General features: G+C 44.5%; 1 protein-coding gene across 1 annotated transcript; it reads left to right on the top strand.

The window, feature by feature from the left end:
- Window positions 1–1,989: 1,989 nt before the first annotated feature.
- Window positions 1,990–3,604, top strand: LOC146712822 (zinc-binding protein A33-like). The gene has a single exon (XM_085452643.1). It carries the CDS (start codon window positions 1,993–1,995, stop codon window positions 3,379–3,381), a length of 1,389 nt encoding a protein of 462 aa, XP_085308769.1. The 5' UTR covers window positions 1,990–1,992; the 3' UTR covers window positions 3,382–3,604.
- Window positions 3,605–13,130: the final 9,526 nt, after the last annotated feature.

Consider the following 13,130-nt stretch of genomic DNA (forward strand, 5'->3'; position numbering starts at 1 on the left):
GGTATAAGGGTACAAAATATGGGTCTATTATGGATATGTTATAATGTACACAATATGAAGGTATGTTATGAATATGCTACAACTATAAGTATGCACAGGCTGTAGTGTGCATACTTGTATTTTATGCTCAGCTAAACAATTGGGACATAAATACACTGTCATGCCAGGTCTTGCTTCAAAGCAGAGGGGGATGGGTGTGCAATTTGGACACATAAGTTAGTGAATGCGATAACTTCAGATAAGGCAATGCGATACCATAGATCGTTCTACTAAAAACCTTGGACAAGGTTTAATGCCAGTGATGTCAACCTCAAGGTCAACGGGAAATGTAACAATGCTGTAACCTTGTGTGGGGTGGTACTGTTTCTTATTAGGTACTTCAGGCTAATATCAACCACGACTCCGCAACAAGCGAGTCCAGGGTGTTAAAAGTTTTTAACATGAAATTTAAATTTTGCTCCTTTGATCATGTCAGACAACATGACCAAACTATCAGTGGGATCAGTGGTGGAGGGATTATAGTAAAGTCAAAAAGCTATTCCTAACAATTCTCTCAGTTTTTCACATATGTTAAAGCACTTTTTAAGGCTTAATGAAAATTCAGACTATACTAGTTCCTCTTCCTTTTCAAGAGGAATTATCATCATAAACAGAAAACAGACAGAAGGAGCCAGCAGGAACTGTTCGCTTTGTGAGAATCTTTACATTTATTTAATAATTTATCAGTTTCGCAATGATTTAATTAAAGTGTTCATTACATGCAAAAAAAGACACTTCACTTTCCAATGCTCTGATTATTTTGATCTTATATACTTACTGAAAAGGTATTCTTTCTGTTCATTAAATAAAAAGTTTCAATTTTTATTAAGTTGACTGAACGCATTGAATCTCTTCCCCTTTGTAGATGCTTGAACATTCTCATACTTCAGGATTCAGAATGACATCTGAACATCTAAAGCATCTTCTTTTGTCTTTAATGTCTTTCTTCTCTTGAGCTTTGTTCTGAAAATTCAAAACAGTACCTTTACATGAATCATTTGTAAATCTTTTTCTATCCAGGTCAGAGTTTACTCACTGAATTCATCCTCTCTCTGAAACAAACAGACTCTGTTAATGTGCTATAATGTAGCACAACCTGAATCAGTAATGTGTGATTAATATGTAAAGAGAAATATCACTCATCTTGACTTTAAAATACAGTAATAAACTGAAAATTTTTTTGGTATAATTAGTCTTCTTTCCTTGAAAGTATTGACAAAGGGTGGAATTATTTCAATATGGACATACTTTGTTTTCCAGCACCCTAGTATAGACACTATAAACAGTGCAACCTTACTGAGAAACAAGTTCACAAGATTTATTACTAATGAGCTGAAAACTGTTGTTTTTACCAATAAACACACAAAATTCCCTGTGTATATGTTCCTGCATTACACTCCTGAGGTATGTGGAAAAGAAAGAACAAACTCGATTGTTTTTTAAACTTGAAGACCCTCAAGCACTTTCAAAATGAAACCTCACAAACACCTCCACGACTGAATCACACTTTCTTTTCTGAGCTTCATGCTGTGACCTGTTTTACAGCTGCCGGCAGGTAAACGGCTGAACTTTGGAATGAAACACACCTTCGTTTCTCTGTAAAGCGAGAGTATTTGAGAAAGGAAAGTGAATTAACCTACCCTCCTCATCCTGACTCATTTGAAACTAACCAGGAAACAAGCTGTTCTTTTTCATCGGTAAAGAGAGACGCACAGACGATCAGACTGAGCTCAGACCAAACTAGCAGCTTCCTCTGAGTGAGTCCAGCTACAGGAGAGAAACGTGGAAAACTCCAACACTGCTGCTTCAAGCTGCTGACGCTCCACACACTGAATGTGAGTTTGAGCAAAAACACGACTCAAAGGATGTTTCAGTGAAGGTGGTAGAGGAGGGAGGGGAGCCAGGACTGACTGTACTTCCTGTCTGCTGTTTTCGGCTTCACTCACAGACTCAATGGCTTCCAGATCACAGAAGGATCTCTGCTGTCCGGTCTGTCAGGAGGTCTTCAGAGATCCTGTTATTCTGTCATGTAGCCACAGCTTCTGTAAAGACTGTCTGAAGAGATGGTGGAGAGAGAGAATAATACACGAGTGTCCAGTTTGTAAGGAAATATCAGAGTATGATCCACCTTCAAACCTGGCTTTAAAGAATCTGTGTGAGTCGTTCTTACAGGAGAGAGATCAGAGAGCTTCAGAGACTCTCTGCAGTCTGCACTCTGAGAAACTCAAACTCTTCTGTCTGGACCATCAGCAGCCAGCGTGTGTCGTCTGTTGCATCTCACAAAATCACACCAATCACAGATTCAGACCCATCGATGAAGCTGCACAACAACACAAGAAGGAACTTCAGGAAACTCTGGAGCCCTTAAAGGAGAAGTTAAAGGTTTGTGAAGAAGTTCAAGTGAAGTTTGATCAAACAGCAGAACACATTAAGGTCCAGGCCCGACACACAGAGAGGCAGATTAAGGAGCAGTTTAAGAAGCTTCACCAGTTTCTAGCAGAGGAAGAGGAGGCCAGGCTGGCTGCACTGAGGGAGGAAGAGGAGCAGAAGAGTGGGATGATGAAGGAGAAGATGGAGGCTCTGAGCAGAGAGATAGCAGCTCTTTCAGACACAGTCAGAGCCACAGAGGAGGAGCTGAGAGCTGAAGACGTCTCATTCCTGCACAACTACAAGGCTGCAGTGGAAAGAGTCCAGCGCTGCCCCCTGCTGGATGATCCACAGCTGCCCTCAGGAGCTCTGATAGACCAGGCCAAACACCTGGGCAACCTGACCTTCAACATCTGGAACAACATGAAGGACATGGTCTCCTACACTTCTCTCATTCTGGACCCAAACACTGCTCATCCAAACCTCATCCTGTCTGAAGATCTGACCAGTGTGAGACTAGGAGGAGAGAGGCAGCAGCTTCCTGATAATCCAGAGAGGTTTGATTTATACAACTCTGTCCTGGGCTCTGAGGGCTTTAACTCAGGGACTCACAGCTGGGATGTAGAGGTTGGATACAGTACATTATGGGTAGTGGGTGTGTCACCAGAGTCTGTCCAGAGAAAGGGACACATACAGTCTGGATTATGGGGAATAGGGTTTCATGAAAGTCAATACTCATTATGTTCACCATCAGCTGGATCTAGTGTTCTCCCAGTTCAGAAGAAGCTCCACAGGATCAGAGTGAATCTGGACTGGAACAGAGGAAAGCTGTCGTTCTCTGATCCTGATACTAACACACACATACACACCTTCACACACACTTTCACTCACAGGATGTTTCCATTCATTAACACTTATGATAAACTGAAGGTGTGTCCGTTGAAGGTGTCAGTGTCAGTGCAGCAGATGAGTTGAGGATGATGATGTTTCTAATGTTGTTTCCTGTCAGTGAGTTGAAGCTGTTAAACTGCAGCTGTCCTCCTGCTGCCTCGTTGTTCCAAAGCTCTTTGTTTCTCTTTTAGTTTCACTGTTTCTTTCTGTTTCTGCTGTCCACCTTTTCACATGGAAAATCATTTCACTGTTTCTCACTGAATGACTCCCCAAACTAGATTTGAAATTCTATCAAGTTTCTAATCATTACAAGTGATTCATGTTTCTATTTGATGTGTAAATGGAGATGATTTGTTGCTGTAGTTATAAAACTTTAGATAAAACAAGTTTAAACAGGAAATGTTGGCATATTCACATAAAAGTGTTTTTAGTCTTTCTTAATCAACACAACCAGCCTGGTATAACTGTCTGTCACACATTAATGTCTACATGATAAGTAGTGCTTATTTCCTGTATCTGAACTTCTTAAAACTTATTGCTAGACAAATACCATTTTTTCCATCACTGTTTAAAAAGGACTGGAAAAATAATGTAAATTTGCCATCTGTTGTGTTTTTACAAAAAATGTTGTAGTTAAAATTTAAGTTTTTATATTAAATAAAATCTATTCACATGTAAGAACAATGGAATTCCTTGATAATATGGTCAAACACCATTGTGATACAATTCAATGGGGTCTAAAATTGTCAAAAAGTTCTGTTATTACTAGGTTTTTAAACTGTGATATATTTACTTGTATTTAATTTAATAAAATTGTATATTATCCAGGTTACCAGCAGGTTAAACTGTAATCTAACTTTCAGTTAGATAGTATCTGGAAAAGTTTGACGGAAAAGTAAAAAGCAAATCCAAAATTCTTCAGAGAACAAGGAGCACATGAGGGAACTTAACCAAAGTATCTGAGAAAGAACAAAGGAAATAGATTATAAATGCTAGATAGTTAGTGGAAGTGGACACAACTGCAGAAAAGGGCACAGCTGAAACTATTCAAGACAATGAAACAAAATAATAAAGGCTAAATGCATAACAGAGCAGACAATTGACTAACAAGTTTACAGAACAAATTACACCAAAGGATAATAGAGAGAGAACACTGAGGGATCACCTTAAAGTTAATAATAGGGACAACAGTGTTCTTGTCCTTTTTATGTGACTATAAAGAGTAACTTCAAACATTTGTGATTGTTGTGGCTCATGATGATGATAAACAAGACACTTAAAAGCACTGTAATTTCTCAAGTGAGACTTGCAACCTACTTCACGACATGGGCACTCCGATTGTGCTTCATTGTTGCGTAGGCCTTCTTTATGTGTCAGTAACTTTTTAGCGTTTTCACTGAGACACCACATCTATGACAATGAACATCCTTAAAATGCTTTTGTTGGAATGTCACTTTCACAGTGCTCCATGGACACTTGAATAGATACATTTCTTTAAATCCAAAGAAGCATGTGTACTGAACACTACTGTGTTCACTCACTACTGCCCACTCTCAACATCATGAGAGAAAAGCACTGGGTTAATAGTGTAATATTTAGGTGACTCCTCTGTTAACCAGATGCAATATGACTGGTCACATTAAACTTTTGTTTAATATTAATGGTAACGTTTCTAAAGGTGTGTGGCAATGTGCACCACTGCTGTGCCTGCTGTTGATTATGAATGGTCCTTTTTCCAACTTCAAAAAGTAAACACTCATTGTTCTTGTCCTTGTAAGGTCCATTTGTTCACCTGATTCAAACTAGAAATGGTCCATTTTTATCCCCCAGATTTTTCTTATTGCTGGCTATTTGATTAACGCCTTTTCCTTCTCTATCAAAAGGTTAAAAATTCAACACTGTCTGCTTGTAAGTACACAGAAATCACAATGGCCTCTTTATGGAAAGTGTGTTTTGTTGATTTGAAAGTTAGCTGATGTTAACGTTGCAGAGTGTCTACCCTACACTCAGGCATTAATGTTTATTGTTCAAATTAATTAAATATGTAGATAGCTTCAAAATTATGTCTGCGAATGTTCTCAGTCATCCAGGTCATCGTAGTCAAAGGAGCTTGCAAAGAAAGGCGTCTGGACTTCTTTAAGTTGCTTGATGACGTTTCACCTCTCATTCGAGAAGTTTCTTCAGTTCTAAGGTCAAATGGTGGAGAGTCCCAGATTTAGTCCCAGATCCTAGTGGGAGTTTCCCCCCAAAGAGGGACAAAGGACCCCCTGATGATCCTCTAATCGCCTGAGCCAAGGTGTGAAAGCGGGTGTGTGTCCCAATCAGCCAGGGTTTGGGGTGAGCCCATTGTGAAACCTGGCCCCACCTTATCATGCGACGCCTGTGGCCGACGAGGTAAGGCTATTGTGAGCGTACTCCACCCACGTCAGTTGCTCGCTCCAGGTGGTCTGATTAGTGGACGTCAAGCAACGGAGAGCTGCTTTGAGTTCTTGGTTGGCCCGTTCCGCTTGACCGTTGGTCTGTGGATGAAAACCTGACGAGAGACTGACCTGGGCCCCTAAGGAGGTGCAGAACTCCCTCCAAACACGTGACGTGAACTGTGGGCCTCGGTCCGAGACCACTTCAGCGGGGATCCCGTGGAGGCGAAACACATGAGTTGACAGAAGAGGGGGGTCTCCAGGGCGGTGGGGAGCTTGGGGAGAGCAACAAAGTGGGCAGCTTTAGAAAAACGGTCGACAATGGTGAGAATGACTGTGTTACCTGATGACGGCGGAAGACCAGTGACAAAGTCAACCGCAATGTGGGACCAGGGGCGGCTTGGCGTAGGTAAGGGATGAAGTAGGCCAGCAGCGGGCTGGTTGACAGGTTTATTCTGGGCACAGGTTGGACAGGCGGCGATGAATTCTTGGACGTCTTTGGCTAGTGTAGGCCACCAGGCGAACCGCTTGATGAAGGTGACAGTGCAATGAATGCCCGGATGACAGGTGAGTTTTCCGCCGTGGGCCCATTATAGCACTCGTGAGCGAACGGACGTGGGAACAAAGAGCAATCCTGGGGGACCAGTCCCCGGATCCGGTTCTGCCCGCTGGGCCTCCTGTATGGCGGACTCGATCTCCCACAACAGGGCTCGGATAATGCATGTGGGAGGGAGAATGGGAGCCTCACGGTTGGGGTCCTCTGCAGTAGTGAATAGGCGGGAAAGGGCATCTGGTTTCACGTTCCGAGAGCCGGGCCTGTAGGTGATGGTGAAGCAGAATCTGGTAAAGAACAGAGCCCACCTGGCTTGTCGGGCATTTAGTCGTTTAGCCGACCGGATGTATTCGAGGTTCTTGTGGTCAGTCCATACCACAAAGGGTTCTGTTGCGCCCTCTAGCCAGTGGCGCCACTCCTCCAGGGCGAGTTTGATTGCCAACAGCTCCCTGTCCCCGATGTCGTAGTTCTGCTCTGCAGGAGAGAGACGACGGGAGAAGTAAGCACAAGGGTGGAGCTTACCCTCTAGTTGCTGGGAGAGAACGGCTCCGACCCCTACATCCGAGGCGTCCACTTCCACGATAAACTGCCGCTTGAGATTCGGTTGCCGGAGGATGGGCGCTGACGCGAAGCGTTTCTTTAGCCGGGAGAAAGCCTCCTGAACCTGATCATCCCAGCAGAAAGGTACCTTAGGTTAAGTTAAACGGGTTAGTGGTAAGGCAATCTTGCTGTAATCACGAATGAACCTCCGATAAAAGTTTGCAAAACCGAGGAACCGTTGAAGCTGCTTACGGTTAGGTGGAGTGGGCCAGTCCAAGACTGCTTGTACCTTAGCTGGATCGGTTCTTAAATCGCTCTGTTCGATGATGTAGCCCAAAAATGACACAGTACTCACATGAAACTCGCACTTCTCCCCTTTAACAAAGAGGTGATTCTCCAGGAGACGTTGCAGGACTTGTACATGATCAGAGAGAGAGAGTGGGAGAAGATGAGGATGTCATCAAGGTACACAAACACAAAACGATTGATGAAATCTCGGAGAACATCGTTGACTAGACCCTGAAACACAGCTGGAGCATTAGTCAGTCCAAACGGCATGACCAAGTATTCAAAATGGCCCAAGTGCGTGTTGAAGGCCGTTTTCCACTCGTCTCCCTCTCTCATCCTGACTAAGTGGTAGGCATTCCGCAGATCGAGCTTAGTGAAAATGGTCCCCCCCTGCAGGAGTTCAAAGGCGGAGGATAAGAGTGGCAGAGGTTATTTATTCTTAATGGTAATGTTATTGAGGCCCTGGAAATCAATACATGGCCGAAGGCTTTTATCCTTCTTAGTGACAAAAAAGAACCCGGCAGCCACAGGGGATGAAGAGGGGCGAATCAGTCCATCAGCCAAGGATTCATTAATATACTTCTCCATGCATTCACGTTCAGGTTGAGAGAGACTGTATAAGCTACTAGTGGGAAGAGGTGCACCTGGGAGCAAATCAATACTGCAGTCGTACGGGCAGTGAGGAGGAAGAGAACGGGCTCGGTCCTTACAAAATACTTGCTTGAGATCATGATACTCTGACGGGATGGCTGAAAGTTCAGGGGGCTTGTGTGGTAGTGGGTTAGATGCTTTTACTGGAGTAGCTGCTTTTAAACAGGTCATGTGACACTCCTCCCCCCACCCCAGAACCCTCTCCATCTTCCAGTCGAGTACAGGGTTATGCTGGCGTAACCATGGAAATCCTAGCACTACGGGCGTGAGAGGAGCTTCAAAGACATAAAACTGCAACAGGTCAGTGTGATTCCCAGACAGAGTTAGGGACACGGGTTCTGTAACGTGGGTTATGTTGGGGAGACGCTGACCATTTAAAGCGGTGACCTGCAACGAGTGGGGCAATGCTTGTGTGTAAATCTTAAGTTTAAGAGCCAGGGAAGCATCCATGAAGCTCTGCTCCACCCCAGAGTCAATCAGCGCCTGAAGGGAGTGAGAGGCAGAGTGGACAGTCACTTTAGCGGCTAGCATGAAGCGTGAAGGAGAATGTGAAAAGGAGACCTCGCCCACCCGTATCCTCCTTTCTACCGGCGGGGGAGGTCTTTTGGCCGTGCAGGAATGACCTTGGCGAGATGGCCCTTGTGGCTGCAGTAAAATCACTCACCAGACCTCCATCTGCGTGCTCTCTCCTCTGGGGAAATTTGGGAGCGTCCGATCTGCATGGGTTGCTCATGCTCGTCGCCGCGATCCACTTCCCGATCGCTACTTCCTCTGGAAGCCGTCTCCGCTCGCCCCACGGTCCTCTGGGAACCGTAGTTGCTGGCGCGGTGACACGCCCTCAAATGTTCATCTACCTTAACACATAAGGTGATTACTTCCGACAGAGTCTTGGGCAGCTCCCTCATTAATAGTTCGCCCTTGAGTTCATCACAAACATTGTTTAGTAAGGTACTTATCAGCGCAGGCTGCCCCCATCCAGTCTCCTTAGCCAGTGTCCAAAACTCCACAGAGAAGTCCGCCATACACCGTCTTCCTTGTTTTAAGTTCAGCAAACGGTGGCCCTCCGGTGCCCCTTGCGAACATACTTTTAAACTTTGAGAGAAAATGTCTGTGAAGGTTCTCAGTCATCCAGGTCATCGTAGTCAAAGGAGCTTGCAAAGAATGGTAAATGGTAAATGGCCTGCATTTGTATAGCGCTTTTCTAGTCCATAGGACCCCAAAGCGCTTTACACTACATTCAGTCATTCACCCATTCACACACACATTCACACACTGGCGATAGCAAGCTACATTGTAGCCACAGCTGCCCTGGGGCGCACTGACAGAGGTGAGGCTGCCGGACACAGGCGCCACCGGGCCCTCTGACCACCACCAGTAGGCAAACATGGGGTTAGTATCTTGCCCAAGGATATTTGGCAGCCAGGAGGCAGCCTGGGATCGAACCACCGACCTTCTGATTAGTGGTTGACCTGCTCTGCCACCTGAGCTACAGCCACCCCGCTCTTTAAGTTACTTGAAGACGTTTCACCTCTCATCTGAGAAGCTTCTTCAGTTCTAAGGTCAAATGGTGGAGAGTCCCAGATATAAACCTAGTGGGAGTAACCCCCCACAGAGGGACAAAAGGACCCCCTGATGATCCTCTAATCGCCTGAGACAAGGTGTGAAACTGGGTGTGGGCCCCAGTCAGCCAGAGTATCAGCCAGGCGATTAGAGGATCATCAGGGGGTCCTTTTGTCCCTCTGTGGGGGGTTACTCCCACTAGGTTTATATCTGGGACTCTCCACCATTTGACCTTAGAACTGAAGAAGCTTCTCAGATGAGAGGTGAAACGTCTTCAAGTAACTTAAAGAAGTCCAGACGCCTTTCTTTGCAAGCTCCTTTGACTTTGAGAGAAAATCAGCATAGGTAATCTCCGGGTTGGTTCGTAACACTGCTTGAGCCCAGTTTAAGGCTTGACCGCGGAGTAACTGAACAAAAAAGGCTATCTTAGCTCCATCACTTTCATACACTCAACAAAAATATAAACGCAACACCTTTGTTACTGCTCCCATTCCCCATGGGATGGACGTAGAGACCTAAAATTCATTCCAGACACAATATAACCATCCCTCCAAAACAGTGGTCACAAATCAGTCCAAATGTGTGGTAGTGGGCACATCTGCTATATTGAGATAATCCATCCCACCTCACAGGTGTGCCACATCAGGATGCTGATCTGACATCATGAGTAGTGCACAGGTGTACCTCAGACTGCCCACAACAAAAGGCCACCCTGGAATGTGCAGTTTTGTCTCACAGCAAAATGCCACAGATGCCACAAGCAATGAGGGAGCGTGCAATTGGCATGCTGACAGCAGGAATGTCAACCAGATCTGTCGCCCGTGCATTGAATGTTCATTTCTCAACCATAAGCCGTCTCCACAGGCGTTTCAGAGAATATGGCAGCACATCCAACCGGCCTCACAACCGCAGACCTCGTGTAACCACACCAGCCCAGGACCTCCACATCCAGCAGGTTCACCTCCAAGATCGTCTGAGACCAGCCACCCAGACAGCTGCTGGAACAATTGGTTTGCACAACCAAACAATTTCTGCACAAACTGTCAGAAACCGTCTCAGGGACGCTCAACTGCATGCCCGTCGTCCTCATCGGGGTCTTGACCTGACTCCAGCTCGTCGCCGTAACAGACTTGTGTGGGCAAATGCTCACATTCGATGGCGTCTGGCACGTTGGAGAGGTGTGCGCTTCACGGATGAATCATGGTTCACATTGTTCAGGGCAGATGGCAGCTGAGAATGTCCCAGTTCTTGCATGGCCAGCATACTCACCAGACATGTCACCCATTGAGCATGTTCGGGGTGTGCTTGACCGGCGTATACGACAGCGTGTACCAGTTCCCACGAATATCCAACAGCCTTGCACAGCCATTGAAGTGGAGTGGACCAACATTCCACAGGCCACAATTGAGAATCTGATAGACTCCATGCGACGATGTGTTGCACTGCATGAGGCAAATGGTGGTCACACCAGATACTGACCGGTTCTGGGTCCCCAGACCCCCAATAGCGCAAAAAACTGCACATTCCAAGGTGGCCTTTTGTTGTGGGCAGTCTGAGGTACACCTGTGCACTACTCATGATGTCAGATCAGCATCCTGATGTGGCACACCCGTGAGGTGGAATGGATTATCTCAATATAGCAGATGTGCCCACTACCACACATTTGGACTGATTTGTGACCACTGTTTGGGTGGGATGGTTATATTGTGTATCTGGAATGAATTTTAGGTCTCTACGTCCATCCCATGGGGAATGGGAGCAGTAACAAAGGTGTTGCGTTTATATTTTTGTTGAGTGTATGTTCTCTCCAGCCTCTCTCCACTCCGCTAGCCCCCTGTCACTCCTTCCACACTCCACACGGGGAAACACGGGGACGGGGACAACATCTCCTGCAAAAAGAAAAACAATTGCAAAAAGAAAAACACCTGCAAAAAGAAAAATGCTGCAAAAAGAAAAACACCTGCAAAAAGAAAAACACTTGCAAAAACAAAAACGCTGCAAAAACAAAAACGCTGCAAAAGCACACAAGACACAACAGAAATGTTTCTGGGGAGACAATAACCCGACAGATCAGATGCACGAACCAAAACATGTATGTATGGCTGTATCCCAATTCAGGGTCTGCATGCTTGAAGTACGCGTACTACGTACAGTGCGTACTATAAGTACGAGAAGTGCGGAAGTGAGAGGCTTGTGAAATGGGACGGTCTAGCCTTCGTCGCACTGTTCAGGTTGCCTAGCAACCATAATACTAACCACGAGAAACATTACATACAGCTTTGTTTGACAGAAATGAAGGAGAAAAAATGTTTTGTTGGTCATTCATTTTTGTCATGACATCACTTTGATTAGTTGAGTATCTGAGGCTGAGACCACGGGACTGTAAAACATGATTGTTGGGCTTCATTTCTGTGCTGAACAGTCATTTAAGATTAGTTAGTAAATAACAATTAGTTAATGTTGTTCATGAGACTAAAATCATCTCACTGTGGTAATGTAAATATGATATGGCCAATATTATATGTATTATCAGATTATTATGATATACATATATGTATAAAAAAAATTAAAAAAAAACACCCAGCATGCCCCTGCGGGCGGTTTATCCTTCAAGCTCGGGTCCTCTACCAGAGGCCTGGGAGCTTGAGGGCCCTGCGCAGTATCTTAGCTGTTCCCAGGACTGCGCTCTTTTGGACAGAGATCTCCGATGTTGTTCCCGGGATCTGCTGGAGCCACTCGCCTAGCTTGGGAGTCACCGCACCTAGTGCTCCGATTACCACGGGGACCACCGTTACCTTCACCCTCCACATCCTCTCGAGCTCTTCTCTGAGCCCTTGGTATTTCTCCAGCTTCTCGTGTTCCTTCTTCCTGATATTGGCCAGGGTTACTTACTACGCAAGTAACCCTGGCGGAAGGGACTACACGAATAGGATGAGGGACCTATGGATGGATGGATGGATGGATGGATGGATGGATGGATGGATAGATAGATAGATAGATAGATAGATAGATAGATAGATAGATAGATAGATAGATAGATAGATAGATAGATAGATAGATAGATAGATAGATAGATAGATAGATAGATAGATAGATATTACAGGATATATTACAGCAGTGAGCTTGAACTCTGGGTCAAAGATTCAAGTTGCAGTTATTTATATTTCCTATCACCTTAATCTTCACTCAAAGACAAGTATCTTTGACAGTGCATATATAGATGTATTATATATAAGAGACAAATGTTGTTCCTTCAGTATGTTGGTATTACTAAATTTGGCTCAATGCTTACATATATGTGTAAAAAGCAAATGTACGAGCTGTGATAACTGTGTCTGATAGAATGAGGAGTAGACTGATATATAAAATATTCCTTTATTGGGTGAGAAAATCAGACCATGTCATAACTGCTTTAAGTCATACAGAATAGAAATCAGAGCCTTAAACAGGCTGACTTCTGCTAAATGGGTCAAACTGGGCAGAAAGTCTACAAACACATAACATCCTTATAGAATATGATGTAACACTATAGATCAACTTACCTCAGAATATATAAAGCATATAAACAATTACAGCAATATGATGCAACAAACACAGCAGTGCTACTGATCCAAAATACTCAAAGCTTCATAGAACTGAAACAAACATTTATTTTTAGCTCCATTCTGCTGCTGATACATACTTTAGGTTTCTGAAGATTAAACTTGTTGCTGCCTTTCATAGTGTGTAACTTGAAGGCCCTGAGTACTTTCTCCCACACTGAAAACACTGGGATGATCACATTATTTGAACATTACCTAATAAGACTGATTCAGGACAGACAG

The sequence above is a fragment of the Copadichromis virginalis genome, linkage group LG3, assembly GCF_057382275.1.
Source record: "Copadichromis virginalis isolate Kocher_CV1m ecotype Utaka linkage group LG3, C_Virginalis_male_GT1.1, whole genome shotgun sequence".
NCBI lineage: Eukaryota > Metazoa > Chordata > Actinopteri > Cichliformes > Cichlidae > Copadichromis > Copadichromis virginalis.